Source organism: Oncorhynchus nerka, linkage group LG11 (assembly GCF_034236695.1).
Source record: "Oncorhynchus nerka isolate Pitt River linkage group LG11, Oner_Uvic_2.0, whole genome shotgun sequence".
In the NCBI taxonomy this organism is placed as follows: domain Eukaryota; kingdom Metazoa; phylum Chordata; class Actinopteri; order Salmoniformes; family Salmonidae; genus Oncorhynchus; species Oncorhynchus nerka.
Window position 1 is genome coordinate 67,870,531 of NC_088406.1, and position 25,387 is coordinate 67,895,917.

The 25,387-nt window shown below is 41.2% G+C and overlaps 1 protein-coding gene across 2 annotated transcripts; it reads left to right on the plus strand.

The window, feature by feature from the left end:
- The first annotated feature begins 1,168 nt into the window (after positions 1–1,168).
- Positions 1,169–23,914, plus strand: LOC115137446 (sal-like protein 1). 2 transcript variants are annotated; one of them, XM_065024870.1, is made up of 7 exons: positions 1,169–1,678; positions 3,937–4,067; positions 4,268–4,450; positions 10,087–10,251; positions 10,658–10,769; positions 14,867–14,994; positions 21,052–23,914. In XM_065024870.1, the coding sequence occupies exons 1-7, from the start codon at positions 1,396–1,398 to the stop codon at positions 21,958–21,960; spliced, it is 1,911 nt and encodes a 636-aa protein (XP_064880942.1). In that variant the 5' UTR covers positions 1,169–1,395; the 3' UTR covers positions 21,961–23,914. The 2 variants fall into 2 exon arrangements, with proteins under 2 accessions (XP_064880942.1, XP_029529625.1); XM_029673765.2 differs by lacking the exon at positions 21,052–23,914 and having other exon boundaries at positions 14,867–16,286.
- The last annotated feature ends 1,473 nt before the right edge of the window (positions 23,915–25,387 follow it).

Below are 25,387 nucleotides of genomic sequence, written 5' to 3' on the forward strand. Positions count from 1 at the left end.
AACACCATAGTATCCATGATGAACAGAGCAGGTCAAGCCGTACACCTGCCGCACGTGTGGGAAGCGTTTTGTTAGGGGAAAGTATTTGAAGGAACACCAGACCGTTCACAACAAGGAGAGGCTCTTCAAGTGCAAACTGTTACAAGAGCTTCACCTTCCTGACTAACCTTATCAGACATAGGAGTGTCCACAACAGGGCAAAATAGGAGCCGTGTGGCTTGAGATGTGCACAGGGCCTATCTGGGAACCATTCTGTAGCTGACATATTTAATCCAATAAAATCATTTTCTCAGTTTAATTTCTCCAGGTGTCCTTTTCAGGTTCTTTCTCAAAATCACTTTTTTAAATAGAAAAACAACATTTGATAAGCCCACCTGAGGTTTGGGAAACATATTAGATATTTAGATTTTTGGGGTGGAGTTACCCTTTTAATGCAAGTGTGCACCAGCAAGAGACTATCTTTTGGTTATGATGTTTCTGTAGTGCTCATGCTATTGAAGAGTTTTCTAAACAAATGGCCACTGGATTGATGCAAATAATCAAGCCAGGTTGGTATAGGCTACATTGTTGTTAACATTTAAATGAGAAGGTTTTTGGTTAAGGCTTTCCATCTCTATTAGAAGGTTATCATTAGCATCATTGCTAACGGCTACACAAAGTGTATACCTAGGCACACACACGGGCATTCCTGTTTGAGGAAGTTGCAGGAAAATACAAATCACTGATGCCTTTTTTTCATGTCTTGTGATTAATATGATACTTTAAAAAAAAAATATTGGTGAATTACGTTTGAAAGTCTGGAATCTGTGATTACGTCCGTTTTTATAGGGCTCTACGTATCATGTATAGTGTCTTGGTCAGATACCCCTCATAAACCATTTAACTTTTCATTTAAAACGGGCTTGTCTGAATACCTGTTTTTAGAGCCCGTAAATCTAGGCTAGAACAAGGACAGTGTAATATTTACCTTACGGAGGATGGCAAAAAGTAATTATTCTATTCTTGCTAAATTAGTCTGAGCTTGGAAGATAGTGATCATGAATAGGAGAGTTTATGTATAATGTTATAAGCAGTACCGTAATTAAACTAACAGCGCGAATTCCTATTCCTTTTCCATTTAACCTCAGCATTTTAGCTATGACGCCAACCAATAAGAAGCCTTCTCTTTAGTGCGAAGTTAACGTAACCAGGCTTAGTGAAAGGAAGTGTAGTGACCAAGAACAAGTTCCACGTTAGCGTTTTTGTTATTTAGACGTTTATTGGCACTGTTGAACTCAAAATATGACACATGTAACCGCGCTGCACATACTTACCCCAGGTAGTCTTTAATTCGCGTTGGAGACGGAACTTGGTAGATGATGTTATCTAGCTAGCTGCTAACGTTCGCTAACAACAATGGCTGACTGTATGATTTTTCACACTCAAATTGCCTCCATCATGGAGATGCTTGCGAATACAGCCGTGGCAGAGATCTGTAAACTCGTAGACGACGACTATGCAGTGTTTCGTTTGGAAATAACTCAAAGCCAGAAAGAAAACAGGGGATTACGGAGGAAACTACAACAATTGGAATTGAAGGTGGCACGGGAGCGCGCAGAGAGGACAATACGAGAGCGCGTCCTCACCAGTCGTCCCAGTAGTGTCAAGATCCTTGACCGATGCAGAGGAATGGCAAGAGGTACATTTTGCATTTGGCTGTGGGGGAGTGTCGCCCCTTTCACATCTGCGCATGTGTTAAGATTAAGATGTGTACCCAGAATTGGGTATTGGTCAGTTTTTGGATAGTATTGTAATGAAACAGGCAGAGAGTGCAGCTCGAACCCTCAACCCCCGCAGAAATCGATAGTGCTAAAAACATGATCAAGTGGCAGAGTAGATATCTTCTCTTTTAAACCAGGGTCTGCCACACAACTCCCTCACAGGATACCTTTCTAGGAGTATGCAGCATTGCTAGTTATTGTTGATGGCCCTCTCATGATAAATACTTACTTTTGGGGATTATGTTGAATACATTTTGGATTACTTTTAGTTACATTTAACTGGTTTTAATATAGACAGCGTGAAATGACTGTGAACTTTGCCATGATACACAGACACACACCTTGAATCTCTGTGTTTCTCTCTGCCACCCCCACTGCTCTGTGTGGTTTAATCCGCCCTGTCATGGAAGGTATCCGTGAAGGGCATGGGGCTTGATGCTGTACATTGATGACATGACACCTGGGTCCCGCTGGTTATTATATGGGATGTCTTCCTTAATCTGAACTGTCAGTGTCTGCGGCGTGGGCAAGTGCGAGGGTGTGGTGTCATGTACAGTGCCAGTCAAAAGTTTGGACAAACCTACTCATTCAAGGGTTTTTACTATTTTTTACATTGTAGAATAATAGTGAAGACATCAAACTATGAAATAACACATGGAATCATGTAGTAACCAAAAAAGTGTTAAAGTAGCCACCCTTTGCCTTTGACAGCTTTGCACACACTTGGTATTCTCTCAACCAGCTTCACCTGGAATGCTTTTCCAAAAGTCTTGAAAGTGTTCCCATATATGCTGAGCACTTGTTGGCTGCTTTTCCTTCACTCTGCGGTCCAATTAATTCCAAACCATCTCAATTGGGTTGAGATCAGGTGATTGTGGAGGCCAGGTCATCTGATGCAGCACTCCATCACTGTCCTTGGTCAAATAGCCCTTACACAGTCTGGAGGTGTGTTGGGTCATTGTCCTGGTGAAAGACAAATGATAGTCCCACAAAGCATAAACCAGATGGGATGGCATATCGCTGCAGAATGCTGTGGTAGCCATACTGGTTAAGTGTGCCTTGAATTCTAAATAAATCACTGACAGTGTCAACAGCAAAGCACCATCTCACCTCCTCCTCCATGCTTCACAGTGGGAACCACACATGCAGAGATAATCCGTTCACCTACTCTGCGTCTCACAAAGACGTGGCATTTGGAACCAAAAATCAAAAATTTGGACTCATCAGACCAAAGGACAGATTTCCACCGGTCTAATGTCCATTGCTTGTGTTTCTTGGCCCAAGCAAGTCTCTTCTTCTTATTGATGTCCTTTAGTAGTGATTTCTTTGCAGCAATTCAACCATGAAGGCCTGATTCACGCAGTCTCCTCTGAACAGTTGATGTTGAGATGTGTCTGTTACTTGAACTCTGTGAAGCATTTATTTTGGCTGCAATTTCTGAGGCTGGTAACTCTATGAACTTATCCTCTGCAGCAGAGGTAACTCTGGGTCTTCCCTTCCTGTGGAGGTCCTATGAGAGCCAGTTTCATCATAGCGTTTGATGGTTTTTGTGACTGCACTTGAAGAAATTAACTTTTAACAAGGCACACCTGTTAATTGAAATGGATTTCAGGTAACTACCTCATGAAGCTGGTTGAGAGAATGCCAAGAGTGTGCAAAGCGGCCATCAAGGCAAAGGGTGGCTACTTTGAAGAATCTAAAATATATTTAGATTTGTTTAACACTTTTTTGGTTACTACATGATTCCATATGTGTTATTTCATAGTTTTGATGTCTTCACTATTATTCTACAATGTAGAAATAGTAAACCATCAGCCTTCTGACCTGTAGTCCCACGGAAATTGACTGCCCTAAAAGCATGCTCAAGTGGCCACGCTTATAAATCCAGGGTAGCTACAGGATGCAACAATACTTCCCCTGATTACTTAGCTATCTTGCACAATATATGTGTTCTTTATTTTACCAGGCAGGCCAGTTAAGAACAACTTCTTGCACAAAGGAACTATCACATTCTATCCAAATTCCCTATGTTCATACTCAACTAAAATAATGTGATGCATGGAACAATAAATAGTATATCAAGAAATGATGAGAAGTGTTACCTTACATCCTTGCCAATTGTAGACAGTGCCAATAGTGTACAATATAACTTAACCATCCCCAATCACACTCTCAGGTGAAGGGCCTCTCACTGGAGGCCACAGGAGCCTTGTGAAGCCAGCGGGACACAACACATGGAGAGATGACCAACCAATCACTGTTGATGAGGGGAGTGGAACCTCAACCCAGCACATTATTGTGATAGAGGTTAGTGTAATGGTATTACATCAACATTACAGTACATCAAATGTGGCCAGTTTATTTCAGAAAGGCTCCCTTCAGCTATTAATTTGCTTACATTTACATCCTCATTTATCTGCCATAGTGGAGCTTGTGAGACTTTCCTATGTTATTGTTATCCAATTCAACTCATGTACCGATAATCACCTCCTCTCTTCTTGTTTTAGTCTGCAGATGCAGAGGCTGCAGGTCCTGGGGTCAAGCTGGAGAGGACTGAAGGAGAGGTGGACCCACAGCACAGCAGAGACATCCAAACTGGAGCAATGGCTGGAGTGGCGCACCCTGTAGTCACTGAGGACCTCGCTACCGCTGCAGCGGCCCAGACCAGGATCGGACGCAGCATCACGGAGGTCAGTGGAACGCTGAACGCCGTCCTCAAGTCAGAGACAGACATGGAGACTTTAACTGTAACACAAAGGCTCTTACACACAGTATCTGATAACAGGTCAGATCCAGAGAGACTGGGGCAGGAAAGGCTGGGCTGTTCTACTGCTCCCGGCTCAGAGTATTTACTTTACCGTATTCCGAGTTTGAGGAAGGTTCCTTCCTATCGGGACTCAGATGACTCGTTAGAGACTGGCAATGATCTGTCTTCTTCTTACCCTACAGAGATGGGTTTAGAGAGACAAACTGATCTGTCTAGAGGGGACTGGAACCGGTACAGTAGTAGTGTACACTCTGAAGGTTGCCTAGATAAGCAAGGGGAGGTTATAGATGAGGTGACTGTGAAAGTGGAGGGCGATGCTCCTCTGACATGGAATGTAGACAAGACTCACTTAGGAGAACAACACTCACAAGGCAGATATTTCTTAGATTACAGGGAAAGCTTAGAGACAAATCCAAATGTCGTGACCCACTCCCCTTTACAGGCGGTCAGAAATCGCAACCCAGTGTCCATGTCGATGAGGCATTCCGATTCACACAGCGGTGTCCTTTTTGATCAGGTATTGAACTCAAACGACAGTGCTAGAGCCCAGGTTCAGGGAGGGGGAGCCACATCAGGCAATAGTAAAGAGAAACGGTTCCTCTGCATGTTCTGTAACAAAGGCTTCAGCTGCCCCCAGAAGGCGGAAATCCACAAGAGGGTCCACACAGGGGTGAAATCTTTCAGCTGTACCCAGTGTCATATGCGCTTTGCCCAGTGCGGCAACCTGAAGAGGCACCAGAGGGTCCACACAGGGGAGAAACCCTTCAGCTGCCCCCAGTGTGAGAAGAGGTTCTCCCAAAAGCACCATCTGAAGATGCACCTGAATGTCCACACGGGAGAGAGGCCATTCAGAGAGTAACTACCTTAGGATACACCAGCAGAAAAAACATTCCACTCTGTAACATAGAAAGTAACCACTCCACTCTATAGCTTTTGATGTTTAGATACAATTTAAAGAGAAAAAATAGGAAAAGAGAACATTTTAAAGAGAAAGATGAATTTTCATTGTTGTCAGTATACAAATATCCAGAGATGCATTAGGAATAACGAGAGTAACAGATTTCAGTGTAGAATGTTCCTGCGTAGAATATTGCATCCAGGCATTGTGTGATTTATAAGGCATATAGAAGCCTAAAAAGTCTGTTACATATTGTGTTTGTACTCTGTAGGCAATATGATGTTCACAAATGTCTATTTCATTACTTACATTGAACTACTTTATTATTTTAACAAAGAAGTTTTAAACACACCATATGAAAACCACACAGACACATCTCAATCGGCATGATAATGTGATAAACTGGGGAAAAAATGTACACAAAATGGGACTTTTAATTCTAAGACTTTCATTGAGACTCTCTTTAGTATATATTACATCTGATCTTACCCTATTCTGCATACACCCCCAGCACTTTAAAACCAATATGATGGGGGTCATTGCTGCCGTCTCACCTTCCAGTCACCACAATCCCTACTCCTTCCTCCTTCAAGGCATTCCGAATCAGAATCACCTTTATTCGTCAAATACATTTGCATGTACAGGAATTATGGAAGCCCTGAAAACCAAGGCGGAAAAAAAGAAAAAAAATGGATTATTGGAATTCTCATTTGAACGACTTAGTATTTTGTTCAAACAACTTAGTGTCTTGTTCTAATGACTTAGTATCATGTTTGAATGACTTAGTTAAAGTCACATAAAAGAGATGCTAAGTCATTCAAATAAGATACTAAGTTGTTTCAAGGAGATATGAAGTCGCTTAAATTGTTATACAGTTTGTCAGACCATGTAATGGTTGCTTCAACCATTCATTCACTGTTTCTATTAATTGATATGATTGACAAGTTATTTGATAGCCTAAAGCATGGCTGCTTTTGAATGCCAGATCATGTATGTGGGCGAGCAAGGAGCAGAGCATAATTGAGCTGATAAAAAAAAAAAAAAATGGTAAGCGCTGTAACTGTACACGACTACACTGTCTATAAGACTGATGTACTCAGGCAACTGATTGATCAGACATTCTATAAGAGACTCACTACAAACCCCACATAACCGCTTTTAGCTGTAATGAACAGACTGTCACCAAGGGCGTGCACAATGGTGAATACAACACAGATTATTGGTGCATAAAAACAGCTCCACACCGGTAATCTGCAGTCACTAAAATAGTGTTTGATTATCTAAATCCCCAAAAGGACAGGACGAATCTTCTTTGCGATATCAGACCTGGTTTGGCAGAAGGCGTGAAGATCTCTGTTCAGCTTCAAATGCCCTGATTGATAAATATGCCGCTATGTAATGTGACACTTTTGTTTACCAAAGACACAGTTAGACATTTGTTAAACGTCTTCCCGCTAATAAAAACGACTCCACTCAATATTATTGTCCAAATAATTTGTGTGCAAGTAAGATTTTTTCTTCTCTCGTACTAGGTGGTTGACTATACCTTGAAGTATTTGAAATAGCTGAATAGTAAGGTAATAATAGTTTATTATAATAACAATAATAAACTGCCTCGACTGCACGAGGCTATAAAACTGCATGCCACGGGAAGTTGATCCCTGCAATGGGAGGATTTATTTTGCAACCCGTCCAACAAATCCATCCATTAAGCAAGGTTCTCGCATATCATCCATCAAATTAATAGGTATTTGTCATCGGTGCTATTGAAAATCAGATAGCTTCCTTATGTTTTAGTAAACCATTAGCCAACACTTCAACGATTAAACAAAGTTTCATCATGAAAGTTTACGATCTCTTCATTTTATTTTGGTGACTAAATGTATTTTTTTCCCTGTTATTGTGAACTATAACCTTTTTTGTAGGCAATTCTGGTAGGCTAATAAAAGCATGTTGTTCACAGCATAAACCCGCCTATTATCTTGGATGTTCATTCATTTATTGGTGAAGGATACTTTAACTGTTTGTTTAGACTACTGTTAAAGCGCTCACATAGGCTACTTCTCTGCCAGAGCCCGTGAGATAACTAGTAATTCCCTTATGATAGATATCATGTTACCTCCTTACACATAGGTTGCACGTCCATAAGGCTAGGCAAAGCTTTAAATTAAAGTATTAAAGTAAATTTTATTAAATTATATAATTACCCTACTCCTGTCTATACAGAAATACATCAATAAAATAATAAAAAAATAGGCAGCTAAAGCATGATTTGGCCACAGAGGATCATTAGCTTCTTTCAAAAATATTAGTTGTAAATGTTTTAAATCTTATTGCCTACAGTCAGGAGGAAAGGCAGCGCGAGCAATTTGGGCAGCTCTCACAGCAAATACTAAGTAGATGATTGTTGAGTTGCGACTGTCGGTGAAAAGTAGAGAGGCCCGGCATATCGCAATATAAAATAAATGCGGGGAAAAAATGTTTGGAAAGCAAATGCCTATTGCTGTAAAGAGAATGCAATGAAAATACTCTCATCTGTCTTTTAGTCCGGGGTGCAACTTTCACTGTGCATTTGAGGGGGTCTCTAAATAATGCTCATTTAACCATTCTTCTGTTAGTTTAAAATGTAATAGTAAATATGTTTTACAGTGGTAAATATTAAAATAAAAGCTTCCAAATGAAACTAACACCCCCACCTCTTTGTCATGATTTAAACCATTTAAGGTAGCCTAGTGGTTAGAGCGTTGGGCCAAGTAACAGAAAGGTTGCTGGTTTGAATCCCTGAGCCAGACAAGGCTCTGTTGATGTGCCCTTGAGAAAGGCACTTAACCCTAATTGCTCCTGTAAGTCCCAGAGTGTCTGCTAAATGACTAAAATGTAAACGTATGTAGCGGCGCTGTCCACTAAATAGTGCTGAATTTTGGCCTTTGCTTTCCCTTCGTACGTCCTCATTTCCGCCATTTGTTTGCCATGTGTCCTTGATTGTTTTAAAGTCACCATTGGCCTCATGTTGAAATCCCTGAGCGGTTTCCTTCCTCTGTGACAACTAAGTTTGGAAGGATGCCTTTATCTTTGTAATGACTAGGTGTATTGATACACCATCCAAAGTGTAATTAATAACTTCAAAATGCCCAAAGGGATATTCAATGTCTGCCTTTTTATTTTTATTTTTTACTAATCTACGAATAAGTGACCTTTGTGAGGCATTTGAAAATCTCCTTGGCCTTTGTGGTTGAATCTGTGTTTGAAATACACTACTCGACTGAGGGACCGTACAGATGTGTGGGGTACATAGATGAGGTAGTCATTCAAAAATCATGTTAAACACTATTATGTGACTTGTTCAGCAAATTTTTACACCTGGAGGTTTGTTGGTGTGGGCAAAACATTGTACACAGAGCAAGCCAGAAACTTCATCTGCTGCCCTTTCATGTTCCAGATGTGTTGCCAGGTGAGTGCCCTGTCTCGCACGCTCTCTCGGCCTGTCCAGCTGCCTTGTTTTTTCATGGCTACAGCTCTGACATGCCTGCTTTCTTCCTCAGCCATTGTGACCTCCCTCTGCACCATGCCTCAGCACTCTGCTTTCTTCCAACTTGATGGGGTTCTGCATCCCAGATCCAGCCTGTCTTGGTTTACCGACCAAACAATGTCAGCGTGTTGCAGCCGTTCCTCCAGCTCTATGAGCGCTCTGCTGGCTGACCACTTGTGACCCGTTCTGACCTCGATCTCTAACCTCCGTTCAGACCTCTCAAATCAAATGTTATTTGTCACATGCTTTGTAAACAATAGGTGTGGACTATGCTTACGTACGGAACCTTACCAACAATCCAGAGGGAAAGAAAATCGAGAAATAATAGAAAAGTTAAAACGCGTAATAATAGATACACAACGAGTAATGATAACTTGTCTATATATACATTTTAGCCAAAAACCTGGTTGCCTGAAGCTAACCCCAAGCACATATCAAAATCCACATAGAAATGGTTAATTGACTACAAAATCTACATTTTGCAATGGACTTGAACCTCATTGAAAACCTGTTTTTGAATTGAAGAGGGCAGTCCATAAGCACAGACAAAGGATATCAAGGACCTGGAAAGATTATGCATGGCGGAATGATCTAATATGCCTCCCAATGTGTTCTCCAACTCATAAAACATTTTTGGAAAAAGGCTGTGTCGTTATCCTCGCAGGGGTAGGGTGCTGGAGTATTGAAATCATTTTGAAACCTATCTTTTTTAGAAGAAAAAAATTCCTTGTTAAATCTTTCTCTGAGCAATTCTGTTAGTATAAAATATAATTTTCCCAATTTTGGAAGGATATAATAAGCTCAGTATTATAATTATTTTGTACACTCTTTTTTTGCTCATATTTATTAAGGGTGCCAATAATTTGAGGTGACTGTACATTTGCATGTACAATAATTTTACTTGGTGAAATGGTATGGGACTCAAACGTATTGGGGGTGGGTAAACATTCCATGTTGAAAGTGTGTTTATTATAGTGATGGGTAAAAATCAATACAGTTACATATCGCAATACATAGCACCAAAGTATCGTGATAATATCGTATTGTGACAATTCCCAGCCCTAGTTTATTATCTGTGTGTGTGTACGTACTTGAGGGAGTGTGTGTGTAATATTTATTACCTCTCTTCCAGGAGGAGGAGGATCCAGAGGTGCTGCTAGTGAAGGAGGAGGGCTGTGAGGAAGGTCTGGGGAACCCTGAGGGGACCATGGTCGTAGAGGACAACCAGACTACACCTCCTCCTGAACCCACAGAGCAACCAGCTGAGCAGCACAGGACCACATACAGTCTCACCAAGGTGAGCCCACTGTGAACTACTGTCTTAATAATATTAGGTCAGGGTCCGTATACACAAAGCCACTCAGAGCAGGAGTGCTGATCTAGGATCAGTTTAGCATTTTAGATCATAATAGATAAGATTATATGGAAAGATCCAAGATCAGCACTTCTACTCAGCCTCTTTGTGGATACGGGCCCAGGTCTTGATTAATTTTGTTTTAAGTGTGGAACCATGCATTTGAATTATCAAACCATTAGAGTGTCGAGTAATCAAATCAACTAACACATTTGCATAGTATCACATCAACTAACATGTTTGCATAGTACTCATAGCAATCCCTCATTGCCCAATCAGAAGATGCTCCATAGCAGGTTGCTCATATCAGCTTTCAATCTAACATCATCTCACTCTGTATCTCTTACAGTCAGTAGACATGGACGATGGGAAGCCTGATCTGCTGCTGGTCAAAGTGGAGACAATCGAGGACGGACCAGAGAGCATTGATTTGCTGAGTGGACTAAAGATGGGGGAGCAAGGTAAGGGAGAAATACATATAGCCTACATACAGTGCCTTCAGAAAGTATTCATACCCCTTGACTTATTCCACATTGCGTGTGTGTTGCAGCCTGAATTCCAAATTGATTCAATATTTTTTTTTCTCACCCATCTACACACAATACCCCATAATGATAAAGTGAAAACATGTTTTTAGACATTTTAGCAAATGTATTCACACCCCTGAGTCAATACATGTTAGAATCACCTTTGGTAGTAATTACAGCTGTGAGTATTTCTGAGTAAGTCTCAGAAAGTTTTGCACATCTCGATTGTACAATATTTGCACATTATTATTTTTACAGTTCTTCAAGCTCTGTCAAGTTGGTTGTTGATCATTTCTAGACAGCCATTTTCAAGTCTTGCCATAGATTGTCACGCTCATTTAAGTTAAAACTGTAACTAGGCCACTCAGGAACATTCAATGTCGTCTTGGTAAGTAACTCCAGTGTATATTTGGCCTTGTGTTTTAGGTTATTGTCCTGCTGAAAGGTGAATTTGTCTCCCAATGTCTGTTGGAAAGCAGATTGAATCAGGTTTTCCTCTAGAATTTTGCCTATGCTTAGCTCTGTTTATTTTTATCTCCGCCCAAAAACTCCATAGTCCTTGCAGATGACAAGCATAGCCATAACCTGATGCAGTGGCAGCCACCACCATGCTTGGAAATATGAAGAGTAGTACTCAGTGATGTGTTCGACTTGCCCCGAACATAACGCTTTGTATTCAGGACATAAAGTTAATTTATTTGTCGCATGTTTTACTGTAGTGCCTTATTGCAAACAGGATGCATGTTTTGGAATATTTTCTGTTCTGTACAGCGTTCCTCCTTTTCGCTCTGTAATTTTGGTTAGTATTGTGAAGTAACTACAATGTTGATCCATCCTCAGTTTTCTCCCATCACAGCCATTAAACTCTAACTGTTTTAAAGTCACAATTGGCCTCATGGTGAAATCCCTGAGCCGTTTCCTCTCCGGCAACTGAGTTTGGAAGGATGCCTGTATCTGGGTGTGACTGGGTGTATTGATACACCATCCAAAGTGTAATTAATAACTTCACCATGCTCAAAGGGATATTCAATATCTGCTTTTTAAAAATTGTACCCATCTACCAATAGGTGCCCTTTGCGAGGCATTGAAAAACCTCCCTGGTCTTTGTGGTTGAATCTGTGTTTGAAATTCACTGCTTTGCTGAGGGACCTTACAATTATCTGTATGTGTGGGGTACAGAGATGAGGTAGTAATTCAAAAATCATGTTAAACACAGGTATTGCATTCAGAGTGAGTCCATGCAATTGATTATGTGCCTTGTTAAGCACATTTTTATACCTTAACTTATTTAGGCTTGCCATAACAAAGGGGTTGAATACTTATTGACTCATTAATTTAAAAAATTAAAAGATTTGTAAACATTCCTAAAAACATAATTCCACTTTGACATTATGGGGTATCGTGTGTAGGCCAGTTACACAAAATCTAAATTGAATCAATTGTAAATCCAGGCTGTAACACAACAAAATGTGGGAAAAGTCAAGGGGTGTGTATACTTTCTGAAGGCTCTGTGCAAATGACGTGTGGTGAGGTCTGTCCGTATGAAAACTTTTCCATATTGATGACATTCCCCATGTAGCAGGGCTCCAGACTAACATTTCCCCCTGGTTTTTCAATTGGTGGCACCAGGCCAGAATTTAGTTGCACCCATTTATTTTTGCCGCATCACGCAATATAAAAAATCTTATAAAGTCATTCAGTGCTTTATTAAAACGTCTAATAGACTACTGAGATGGTATTCACTAAATAAGTTAAAATATCTTTTAATGTGCAATCAGTGATTGTCATGCATTTTGGGTAGACACTTATGCTATTGTTGTCGCCAGTTGCAGGGTGTTTCCTCGGACACATTAATGCGGCTGGCTTCCGGGTTAAGCGAGCAGTGTGTTCAAGAAGCTGTGTGGCTTGGCAGGGTTGTGTTTCGGAAGACGCATGGCTCTCGACATTCGCCGCCTCCGAGTCCGTACCGGAGTTGCAGCGATGGGATAAGACTGTAGTTACCAATTGGATGTCATGAAATTGGGGAGAAAAGGTACAAAAAAAAATGTAAGATAGGGCTCCAGAATTGTCATATTTTTTTCAATAGAGATTAATTAGCAATTTTCTGTGCTCTAATATCATAGACTAATTTATTTGGGGCTAATTCACCACCTGAGTATGTGGAAACCGAACACATTAGCTAGATCACTAACTCTAAACATAATACCCACTCATAGTAGCCATGTATGAATCTAAAAGTACGCTAAAGGTCCCAAAAAACATTGCAGTTGTAGCGACGAGGCCTATGCACTCGCAGCGGCTAATGCACATTTCCCTCGCTCTGTATCTCAAAGGCATATCAAATATCTTTGTAAAATAGTTGCTGTTGACCTCATAATTGAGAGTTGAGAAATACAGAGTAACACTAAACCAATTAAATTAAGTTCACCAAAGTGTTCAACCTTGGCTCTCGTCTGAACATTGATATTGTCCAGTATACTGTAGTAGATTTGCCCCCTCTCTACTACGAGTTCCTCTATCTGCCAGGCCCAGTTCATTGCCTTTCAGCTAGAATTGCTCATAGAAACTATCAAAGTCTTGTAGCTGCTGTTCCAAGGCTATCAGAGGTGGAAAATTAGTTCTCGATCAGCTTAGATGGAAAGCCACTGAGGATGGTTAGCTGACTCTATAGCTACATCTTTAATCTTTGTCCTCATGCCTGTAGGGAAGCCAAAGTAATTACGCTACCCAAGAGTGGTAACGCTGCCTTTACTGGTTCTAACAGCAGACATATAAGCTTGCTGCCAGCTCTTAGCAAACTTTTGAAAAAAAATGGCAGTTTACAATCGAAGAAAAAAACTAGTTATTTAGTCTCCTCAACATGCTCAACAGCCACACCATTCATTACACGATTCAGTTGAGATCTTACGGAATGTTTGTACCCAATACAATGCTCTTAGTTTTAGGTGTTCAGGAACAGTTTATTACTGGCCACCCATTCTAAAACTTTGCATGTTGATATTCCATTTCTGTTGTTTATTCAATGCTAGATCTATCTGTGAGCTGCCAAATGTCTTAAGAGCTACAGTATCTGGCTTTGGATGTGAGAAAGATTTCTCATGCTTGTTGAGTGCTATAGGCAAGTTGTTGGAAGTCGCAGTAACCAGCTCTATCCACATGCTGTCGCTGGCGGAGAACAGCAGGCAGTAGAGTCGGCTGCTAGCTTCGCTGCCACAGACAGAGCCAGTCTTTCCGTTGATGCCACTAAGATTGAAAATATTGTTATTTTCTGTCACTTCCTTTGATGTAGGTCCCTAAGCTCAGGTATTGATCTTCCATCCCTTGTTCCGCAAGAAAATCCAACTTTGAAAACTGTTTCAGATGCAAAGTGTTAGTCATCCTGATCAGCTTACTTTAGCTAGCAGTAAAACTAACATAACCGCCAAAAGGCGGCAGATGACGTGACGTCCACAGGCAGGAACGAGCTCTGTCTATACTCCTGCCTAACCCATTACTTTTTTCATTACAATACTTATTTATTATTTGAGTGCAATGAAAATGAATGGGACATATTGACACATGAAAGGCAGCGAAGCTCTCTGCCTGCCTTTTGGCGTCCGTTAGCTGGCAGTATAAGGCAGAAAAACAGACGCGCAAGTCATGTCAATGTCTTGCATTGAGTTTGAAGGGTGGGAAAAAGGGACACAGCGAGGCTGCCTTTCTCCCTGGCCTACTTGGGCATTTTGTACCAGATCACTACACATTTGGGAAGATGACCAGGCATTTCCCAAATTAAGATGACAAGGCACTGCCTACCCTGAATGCACGTCACTATTTCATACAGTAATAGATCTTCAATGGGAATAGTGATGTGCCTGGCTATTTGTTCTTATTTTTCTTCATTCATAAAATTAAATCAATGCAACTTATGTTTACAAACAAAACACACATGTTATAATGTAGGAACTTGACCAGTTAATTGACAAAAAAATCTCCATATGTAGAGTTTTATGACATTTTTTTTCTGTCTATTTTCTATCCTCTTCCTGCAGGTGGTTGGCTGGAGGCTAACAGAGGAGACTGGGAAGCCATCTTGGATTCCCAGACCCAGACTGGTGCAGCCAAGGGCCCAGGGGACAACATCACTGAGCAGGCCAGGACCAGAGGTGACATAGTGGAGGTCAGTGGATGGGACAGAGTCCTCAACTCTGGGCTGGGGAACAACATTGTTAACCACAACCAGAAACAGACAGTCGAACACAAAACATCTGAATTTAGTCTCCATGACAACAGTCTGGCTGAGTCCAGGGCAAGGCGTAGATTTGGTCTGCAGGGGCAGAGGGGTGACCGTATGCGGCTAGAGAGAACAGACACCGACTCGGCTAGCGATGCTCCGTCCTGCTCCTATAGTTCTTATTCAGAGAGACTGATGACGCCTCAGGTTAACACCCTAACAGGTGCTGCCTTCAGCCTGCCTTCTGTAGGATCTATCAACTGGAACATGGACCCTGCGACAACACAGACACTCCCTGGCCTTCATCCTCCTCACACTCCTCTAATGTTAAACCAGACCTCAGACAATGCCAGTGCCTCAACACTAAATGGCTACACAAGCCCATTGACACGTGACAGTAGTAGAGACGGAATCAGTAAAGGTGGCATCGCCAAAGAGAAGCGCTTCATGTGTTCGTTCTGTGGGAAAGCCTTCAGTTTCCCCAATCAGGTGAAGATCCACCAGAGGATGCACACGGGGGAGAAACCATTCAGCTGCCACTTGTGCCGGGACAGCTTCTCCCATTTGTCTAGCCTGAAGAGGCACCAGAGAGTCCACACAGGGGAGAAACCATACCCGTGCCCGCAGTGTCAGAAACGGTTCTCCCACCAGCACCGCTTGAAGATACACCTGAAGATCCACACGGGAGAGGGGCCGTTTGCCTGTACACACTGCGGGAAGAGGTTCTCAGAGAGGAGCTACCTCAGGATACACCAGCAGAAAATGCACACGGCCCATGTATAGACTATTGTAACATGTAATGTAGTACTAGCTAGTTTGTTTGTAGTTAATTATTTTGGTTGTGGATTTATAAGGAACTGGATGAGGTGAACTGAGTAAAGAATGAGTATGATGAGGCAGAGTAGATGATATGGTGATGGTTGGTGTGATGGTGGTGTCTGTAAAAATGCTTCACTGATGAAAAGGGACAACCTTGTCCCTTTAGGTTGGTATTGGTATTTTATAGTGAAATAATGATAGTGCCTTAATTCATGTTTACTTGTCATAAAGATGTGTGATGTGATGTTGAACCTTTTCCAATGTCTTCTAAAATGTATTTGATCAAAGCGAGTCTACCAGATTTAAGGAAAAGGTAATGAAGTTATTCTACTTGTCACATATCGTTTTGCATAAAATAAGTACTGTACTTTATGTTTGAGTATATGCCCATGTTGAAATGAAATACAAAACTGACTCTGGTGGTGACTGACATTTTGAATCATTGCGGGGGACTGAGTGCCCCTTATCTCAGTCGAACCTAAACATTATACTTAATTCTTATATCAACACATGGACATTTTTTTATAATTCACTCCAATGACTCCATATTGTTAGGTACACTATATATTCTGAAAGTATTCAGACACTTTCCCTTTTGTGATGTTAGTCTTATTCTAAAAAAAAATATTTATTTTTTATCTCTTCAATCTATACACTACCCCATAATGACAAAGCAAAAACAGGTTTTTAGAAATGTTTGCTCATTTATTAAAAATAAAGAACAGATACTTTATTTACACAAGTACTCAGATCCTTTGCTATGAGATTCGAAATTGAGCTCCGCTGCATCCTGTTTCTATTGATCGTCCTTGAGATGTTTCTACAACTTGATTGGAGTCCACCTATGGTAAATTAAATTGATTAGACATGATTTAGAAAGGCACACACCTGTCTATATAAGGTCCCACAGTTGACAGTGCATGTCAGAGCAAAAACCATGCCATGAGGTCAAAGGAATTGTCCGTAGAGCTCAGACAGGATTGTGTCGAGGCACAGATCTGGGGAAGGGTACCAAAACATTTTCTAAAATGGAAGGAGTTTGGAACCATCAAGCCTCTTCCTAGAGCTGGCCGCCCGGCCAAACTGAGCAATCCGGGGAGAAGGGCCTTTGTCAGGGAGGTGACCAAGAACTCGATGGTCACTCTGACTGAGCTCCAGAGTTCCTCTGATCTCTTTTAGTCCTCATTTGGACTAATCTTCCAAGAGTCCTTAAACATTAAAATCCAATTTAGAATATGAACATATTTTCACATTTAAACACTGTTACAAACAGACATAATACACTAACATATTTACCCGATAAATACTGTCTAAAAATTTATTGATTCTTCCTCTACTTTCGTCCAATGCTACATTTATATTATATTTAAATGGTTTTAAGGTATTGTTTAATTGTATATATTGAGAGGTTTCTGGTTTGCTCAGTTAAATTTTCTAAATTTCTTTATTGCTCTAAATTGAAATGTTTTTCTGCCTATTTCTCTTTTCTGTCTGGATAACACATAGATGGTGGACAATCTATTCCTAGTATTTACTGAATGTCTGTCTCTTACCAACTGAATACCGTTGTGAATAGAGTTTGCACGTTTTAAATAGTGTATATTATGAAATAAATTATGCACGTTTTTTTCAATTATCTTGTTGATTGATGACCAACCAAGAGCATTGCTCATGACTACAATAGAACCATATCCCCACCTGAAAACAATCCTTGCTGCTTTGTTCTGTGCAATCTGCAGCCTCCTAATTTCACTTTGATGCATTTCCCCAGACCACAGAACAGTAGTTCACCTGACTCTCAATTACTGCTTGTTATTTGCTTAAGAATCTTTCCTGGTAAATATTTAGCTATCCTTCTGATCATGCATGCTGTTTAGAATTTTTTTTTTTACATAAATGAGTTGAGGCGACCATGATAAGCAGTTGTCTAGCTGCACTCCCAGTAGTTTGGTTTCTGCCACTTCCTCAATTTGTACTCCCCCCCCCATACTTAATTGTATCCCATGCCGTGTTGGCCTTTTCTTAGTGGAACAAACCAACATAACTTTGGTTTTCTTGGTGTTTAAAACAAGTTTGTTCCGGCAAACCCACTCTCTGATATTCTCCAAATCTCCTTGTAAAGCTTGCTGTACCTGTTGAACCGATTTGTCTTGCTGTATAAATTGTAGTATCATCTGCAAATATCGTAGCTTGCATTACAGATAAGGCATAAGGAAGGTCGTTGGTATATATTAAATAAAGAAGTGGCCCAAGGCAACTGCCCTGCGGTATTCCACAGTTTTAAAGCATGAGGGGAAGAAAATGAACAATTGATATAGATGGACTGTTTCCTGTCAGATATGACCATAATGCATTAATTTTGTCAATTATTTAATGATCCGCTAAATCAAATGCTGCACTAAAATCAAAAAATAGTACACCCACAAACCTGCCATTATCCACAGCGTTGAGCCACTGGTTAGTCATGTCAACCAATGCAGTGGTAGTGGAATGGTTTTTGTGAGAAGCATGCTGATTGGCTGTAATCAGATCATTCTTTTTTTATGTACTCCCATATTTGTCTACTCACAATACCCTCCAATATCTTACTGAGTATAGGGAGTAGACTAATTGGTCCTATTGGCAGGAGTAATGGGTTCTTTGCTGTCTTTCGGAATAGGACAGTTTCGCATGCTTCTATACATTTGCAAACACCCCCTTTTCCAGTGACCAATTAAATATATATTTCAGCGGAGCTGCAATCTGGGGAGCAGCATAGCGAAGAAAAAAATTGTCCATAAGATCATAACCTGTAGATTTACCATCGGGTAATGACTTCAATAGGTTTAACACCTCCTCTACTGACACCATTTGTAGACTAAAAGAGCAGGTCTTGTTGCTCATAACATGATCATCAATCCATTGGACAATAGCTTGTTTGGAAGAATGTATGTCTACATTATTGCTCAGTAAATTCATTTTCTTTGAAAACAAATCTGCAAAATGATTGGCAACATCAGCTGGTTTTGTTATTGTTCTCCCACCAACCTCCACAATAGATGGGCATGATGAGATGGATGTACCAAGTAGGCCCTTAACTGTATTCCATACCTTTTTAGAATCATTTTTACAATCAATAAAAGCATTTTTGTAAAATAACGTTTTTTTCTTACGATTCAATTTAACTGCATAATTACGTAATGTTCTATAATTCTGTTCATCAATTTCTAGTTCTGATTTGGCTGCTAAGACCTTTACCATATTTCTTTGAGAAAAAGCATCACCCAGTTCATCATTCCATGGAGATGGACGTGCCCCAACTGTACTCTTTCTTACTGGGGCATGATGGTCCATTACCTCAGTGAGCAAATCAATAAAACATTCTGTAGCGTGATTAAATCATCCTCTAGATAAATCAGCTCCCTGGGTACAGCAGCCAAATCATTTTGAAATAGCCCACGAGGAAATGTTTGAAAATGTATCTTGGACCACAATCCTAGGGGGTTTCTTTGGAACCTTGGTGTTTATGGTTATGGTCACAATATTATGGTCTGTCCAGCCCACTGGCATTGATCTGGCTTTTAAGCATTGCAATGGTATATTACAGAAGATCAGATTAATGCATGTGTCTGAACGATGACCCAACTTAGTTGATGATCTAGTAGTATCATTAACCATTTGTTTCATACCACAGTTCTCGGCATATCTCATCAATTTAGTTCTATTCAAATTATTATGATCATTCCAATTTATATTAAAATCACCCAAGATAAATACACCTCTGTTGCTATTTGTGGCCTGGTCAAACCCAGTGCATAAGTCATCCAGATAGGACACCTTAGAGCTAGGAGGTCTATACACACATCCTTCCAATATGGCTGCCTGGTGAGGCACATGTACTTGAGCCCATAGTGCCTCTACTTGACATACATTAAGGTCATCCCTCCTCTTAAAAGGTATATGATTCTGAATGTACAGTGCTACACCTCCACCATTCCTATTCCTGTCTCTTCTCAGTAGATGAATGTTAATTTGCCCATCATTTACAGATGCATCTAAATGCGTTTCGGTCTGAGACAAAATAGGAATATTATTTATGTTGACCAAGTTACAAACCTCATGTATTTTGTTAGGAAGGCTACATTAACCTGAGTTATATGTAAAAGTTTCCTTGTCAAGTGCAGATCAATAGATCATGTATTCATTATAGTTGAAGTTATGATACACTACAACACAAACTCAGATTTGAACATTAAATTAAAATTGCCAGGGAGTTACTCTAGAGTCCCGATACAATTGCCCGTTGATGTAAAGTTTATCCATAACCATGGAGACTCGTTGATTGGTGGCAGCATCATGCTGTGGGGATGTTTTTCAGCGGCAGGGACTGGAAGACTAGTCAGGATCGAGGGAAATATGAACGGAGCAAAGTACAGAAAGATACTTGATGAAAACCTGCTCCAGAGCGCTCAGGACCTCAGACTGGGGCGAAGGTTCACCATCCAACAGGACAACAACCCTAAGCACAGTGCCAAGACAACACAGGAGTGGCTTCGGGACATGTCTTTGAATGTCCTTGAGTGGCCTATCCAGAGCCCAGACTTGGAACCCCATCGAACATCTCTGAAGAGACTTGAAAATAGCTGTGCAGTGATGCTCCCCATCCAACCTGACAGAGCTTGAGAGGATCTGCAGGGAAGAATGTGAGAAACTGGTGTGCCAAGCTTATAGCGTCATACCCAAGAAGACTTAAGGCTGTAATAGCTATCAAAGGTGCTTCAACAAAGTACTGAGTAAAGGGTCTAAATACTTATGCACCTTTGGGATGAATTGGAACGCTGACTTTGAGCCCGGCCTAATCACCCAACATCAGTGCCCGACCTCACTAATGCTCTTGTGGCTGAATGGAAGCAAGTCCCCGCAGCAATGTTCCAACATCTAGTGGAAAACCTTCCCAGAAGAGTGGAGGCTGTTTAGAGCAGCAAAGGGGGGACAAACTCCATATTAATGCCCATGATTTCGGAATGAGATGTTCGATGAGCAGATGTCCAAATACTTTTGGTCAAGTAGTTTACTTAAATCAGAGTGTTACGAGATGGGCTTGACTATGGTTTGCATTTTATAATATGTCATGTTTCTGTGTGTACAGTAAAGACTTTCTTATATACATCTTTATATGCTCTTCTCTGAATGTTGTGTTTACAGTCTGCAGTCGATGAGGATCTGCTGATATCCAGTGTTGTTGGTGGGAGAGACTGGACCTCTGAAACAGCTGGTCACAAACCCTGGCACCAGATCAGAACCCTGGATCAGGAGCCTTCGCTCTTACTTCCCGAGTCAGAACCGGGACCGAACCACGAAGGACAGAGATTCCACCACCACACAGAGCACAACCAGTGGACAGGTGGATTGAATAACCTCAGTCCTGGTGGTCATCAGAGAGACCAAGGATCCAGTCTGCAGCCCAGAACCTTCTCTTCACAGACTCAGTGCAGGGATGAAGCAGGGCCTGGGGCTGATAGAGATAGACCCTCCTGTTCCTATGATACAAACACCACAGTATCCATGATGAACAGAGCAGGTCACCCTGGGCTTCAGCCTTCAGAGAGAGTGGTGGGAGATCCATCTGGTGGTAGTCTATCAGCAAGTCTGTCTTCTCCTTCAGGATCTTGTCTAATTCCTGATGATTGGGTTCATAGAAAGCCTGGACCTGGGTCTAGCCTTCCTCAGCTACCTCATGGTTACCCCATGAATACAGACAAGGTCAGGATGGGTGTTCACCACGAGAGGTACCTAGCCTATAACACAGCAGACAATTCTAACAACACCCAAACAATGGCTAGAGGTCAAGGACGGAGCTCAAATACTCCTGCTTCTACCTTATCTGGTGTCATTGGGTCACAACGTGGGGGGCCGAGTGTTAGGACTGATGCCAACAAGCCGTATGCCTGCTCCACGTGTGGGAAGTGCTTCGCTGAAGCGTACTATGTGAAGATGCACCAGACCGTTCACACCAAGGAGAGGCCCTTCAAGTGCAAACTATGTTACAAGAGCTTCTCCTTCCTGACTAACCTGATCAGACATAGGAGTGTCCACAATGGGGAGAAATCGTAGCAGTGTGGCTTGATGTACACAGGGGATATCTGAGAACCATTCTTTAGCTGACATATTATAGTTATAATCAACCACTTACCCTTCATTAACCCTTTTGTTAACTTGTCATTTGAAACAGGCTAGTAAATACCTTGTTTTTAGAGAAATTGTAAACCTAGGCTAGAACTAGAAGAGTTGAATATTTACCTTACTGGAGGTGATGTAGTCATATTATTTTCTATTCTGTTCTAGCTAACACTTCTTTCTAAACAAGTCTGCTCTCAGCTTGAAAGATACTGATCATAGGATATCTGATGTGTATTGTCATAAGAAGTACCGTATTTCAAAGAACAGCAAGCATACCTTTAACATTTAACCGCACCCTTTGAGGTATGACGCAAACCAATAAGATACATTCTCTTCAGAGTAAACGGAGGTAGGTGGAAACGGGAAGAGATGATTCTGACACAATGGCGGAAACTGATGTTTTGTTTGAAACTGCTGGCGAGTGAAGATGACAGTGAGAATGAGTGGGTTTCACTGGCGAAAAAGAAAGGAAACAGATGTAAAGTTGTGGTGGACAATAGGAACTCTTAGACTGGTTTTTGATCGGAGTGAGGGTTTTGGACCAATGGAACCTGGGAGATCCATTTGAAGTGGCGTCAGAGTCACAAGAAGTGGGCTTATTTAGTTTTTTTTGTGTGTTGAGAAATGACAGGTGTCTCAATCAATGAGAGAAGACTTGAAATAGACAAGATGGCGGCGTACACATTGTTGGATACTTCGTGGAGCAAAAAAAAGTATTTTTTTAAAATAACAGCATTTATCTCAATTCAAACGGACCCCTTGCAACTGGACACATCCTGTTTCCACGAATTGAGGACGAAGAAAATGATCTGTGCTACACCAAACAGTACCTATCCTGTAACACCCATTAATGGATACCACAAGTATTCGGATGAGTCACATCTGGTGTAACAATCTGTAGCTAAGGATGTACAAGGAATCCTGTACATTAAGGTACTGCCCTCACAGGCCCCTGAACCTGTGTATGTATTTGATTTGGATTGGACTGTGAGTGACTAAATAAGTGGGGTGGTTTTAATTTATCTATGTTTGTATTTTGTGTATTGTCACCCCTGTGGTCCACACGGGAATTTTCATTGTTGTCAGCAGAAGGAAAAAGGAAACCGCACACTACTCTTGATAGTATCACTGCTATTTATTAAGCTTACGTGTCGGTCTTCGTCAGAGCTTTTGTGATTTAAAAAAAAAAGTGCACTTTTCAATAAAAAACAAGGACATTTCTAAGTGACCCCAAATGTATGAACGGTAGTGTAAGAGTGACCAACTGTTTGTGTCTTGGGCATCCCCCTGTAAGTGCTGATCTAGGACCAGATTTGCCTTTTAAATCATAATGAATAAGACAATTGATCCTCAATCAGCATTCCTACTCTGACCCTTTGTGGATACAGGCCAAGGTCTTCAATAATTTTAAGTGTGGGACCACACCTTTTGAATTATCAAACCATTTAAGTGTCAAGTAATCAAATTAACTAAGACATTTTGCATAGTATCAAATCAACTAACATGAGGTTCTCAGAAGGGAGCTACCTCAGGAAACGCACACGGCCCATGTATAGAGTGATATGTAGTACTAGTTTATTTGTAGTTCATTCTGGTGGATTTGGATATTGTATGGAACTGGATGAGGTGAACTGAGGTAAGAATGAGTATGATGATATGACAACTATGTCCCTTTAGGTTGATACTGGTGTTTTATAGTGAGATAATGATAGTGCCTTAATTCATGTTTACTTGACATGAAGTAGAGAAGCTGTGTGTAAAATAATGTTGAACCTTTTCCAAAGTATTCTAAAATTCATTCTTTCAAAGCGAGGGTACCAGATTTACAGAAAAGGTAGTGTTGCATAGTGTCATGTATCAGTCTGTTCAATAAAAGTACTGTACCTCACTTTATGTGATTGTATGACCATTTTGTCAAAATGAAATACAAAATTGACTCTGTGTGGACTTGGTTATCTCAGTCGAACCAAAATATTATACTTCATTCTTGAAACGACACATATGGAAAAAAATATATAATAATAAACTCAACTGACTGTGGTTAACATTTTCTAATATGTCATGTTTCTGTGAGTACAGCAAAGACATATATAAAGCTTTATATGCTCTTCTGTACAATTTGTGTTTACAGTCTGCAGTCCATGAGGACCTGCTGATATCCGGTGTTGCTCGCCACAGTCTCAGTTCAGGGTTGGAGCAAGTCCTGGGGCTGATAGGAACAGGAGGGTCTTTCTCTATGATACAACCACCACAGTATCCACGATGAACAGAGCAGGTCACCCTGAGCTTCAGCCTTCACAGAGCCTGATGGCAGACCCCCCTGGTGGTAGTCTTTCAGCAAGTCTGTCTTCTCCTTAAGGGTCTTGTCTAATGCGTGGTACCAGGTGTGTAGTTCAGCCCACAATCCTAATAACACCCAAACAATGGCTAGAAGTCAAGGAGGGAGCTCAAAGACTAACCACCTGATAGTGGTGGCTCCTGCTTCTACCTTAGGTGTCATTAGGTGACAACGTGTGAGGTCGAGCATTACGGACGCCGACAAGCTATATGCCTGCCCACGTGTTGGAAGCTCTTCGCTAAGGAGAAATAAGTGTAGCAGCACCAGACCGTTCCCACCAAGAAGAATCCCTTCAAGTGTTTCTCCTTCCAGAGTATCCTTATGAGACATAAGAGTGTCCACAATGGGCACTGGGTAGTAGGTAGGAGTTGCCCTTAATCAGATATTTTTTCATGCTCTCCTCCCAACTTTCGTCATATCTGTTATGTGTATTATTGTTATGAATCTACCATGGCTGTTGCAAACATTGTCACTCAATTATTGACTTACTCAGCCACACAAGTCACATACTCATACTCTTGGCTGTATTTATACTGATGTCTGCAGATCCTCTCAAACTCTGTCAGGTTGGATGGGGAGCATCGGTGCACAGCTATTTTCAGGTCTCTCCAGAGATGTTCGATGGGGTTCAAGTCCGGGCTCTGGCTGGGCCACTCAAGAACACTGAGGCTTGTTCCAAAGCCACTGCTGCGTTGTCTTGGCTGTGTGCTTAGGGTTGTTGTCCTGTTGGAAGGTGAACCTTCGCCCCAGTCTGTCCTGAGCGCTCTGGAGCAGGTTTTTGTCAAGGATCTCTCTGTACTTCACTCTGTTCATCTTTCCCCCAATCCTGACTAGACTACCAGTCCCTGCCGCTGAAAAACATCCCCACAGTATGATGCTGCCACCACCATGCTTCACTGTAGGTATGATGCCAGGTTTCCTCCAGACGTGACGCTTGGCATTCAGGCCAAAGCATTCTCTGGTTTCTCATGGTCAAAATCCAAGTGGACTGTCATGTGACTTTTACTGAGTAGTGGCTTCCGT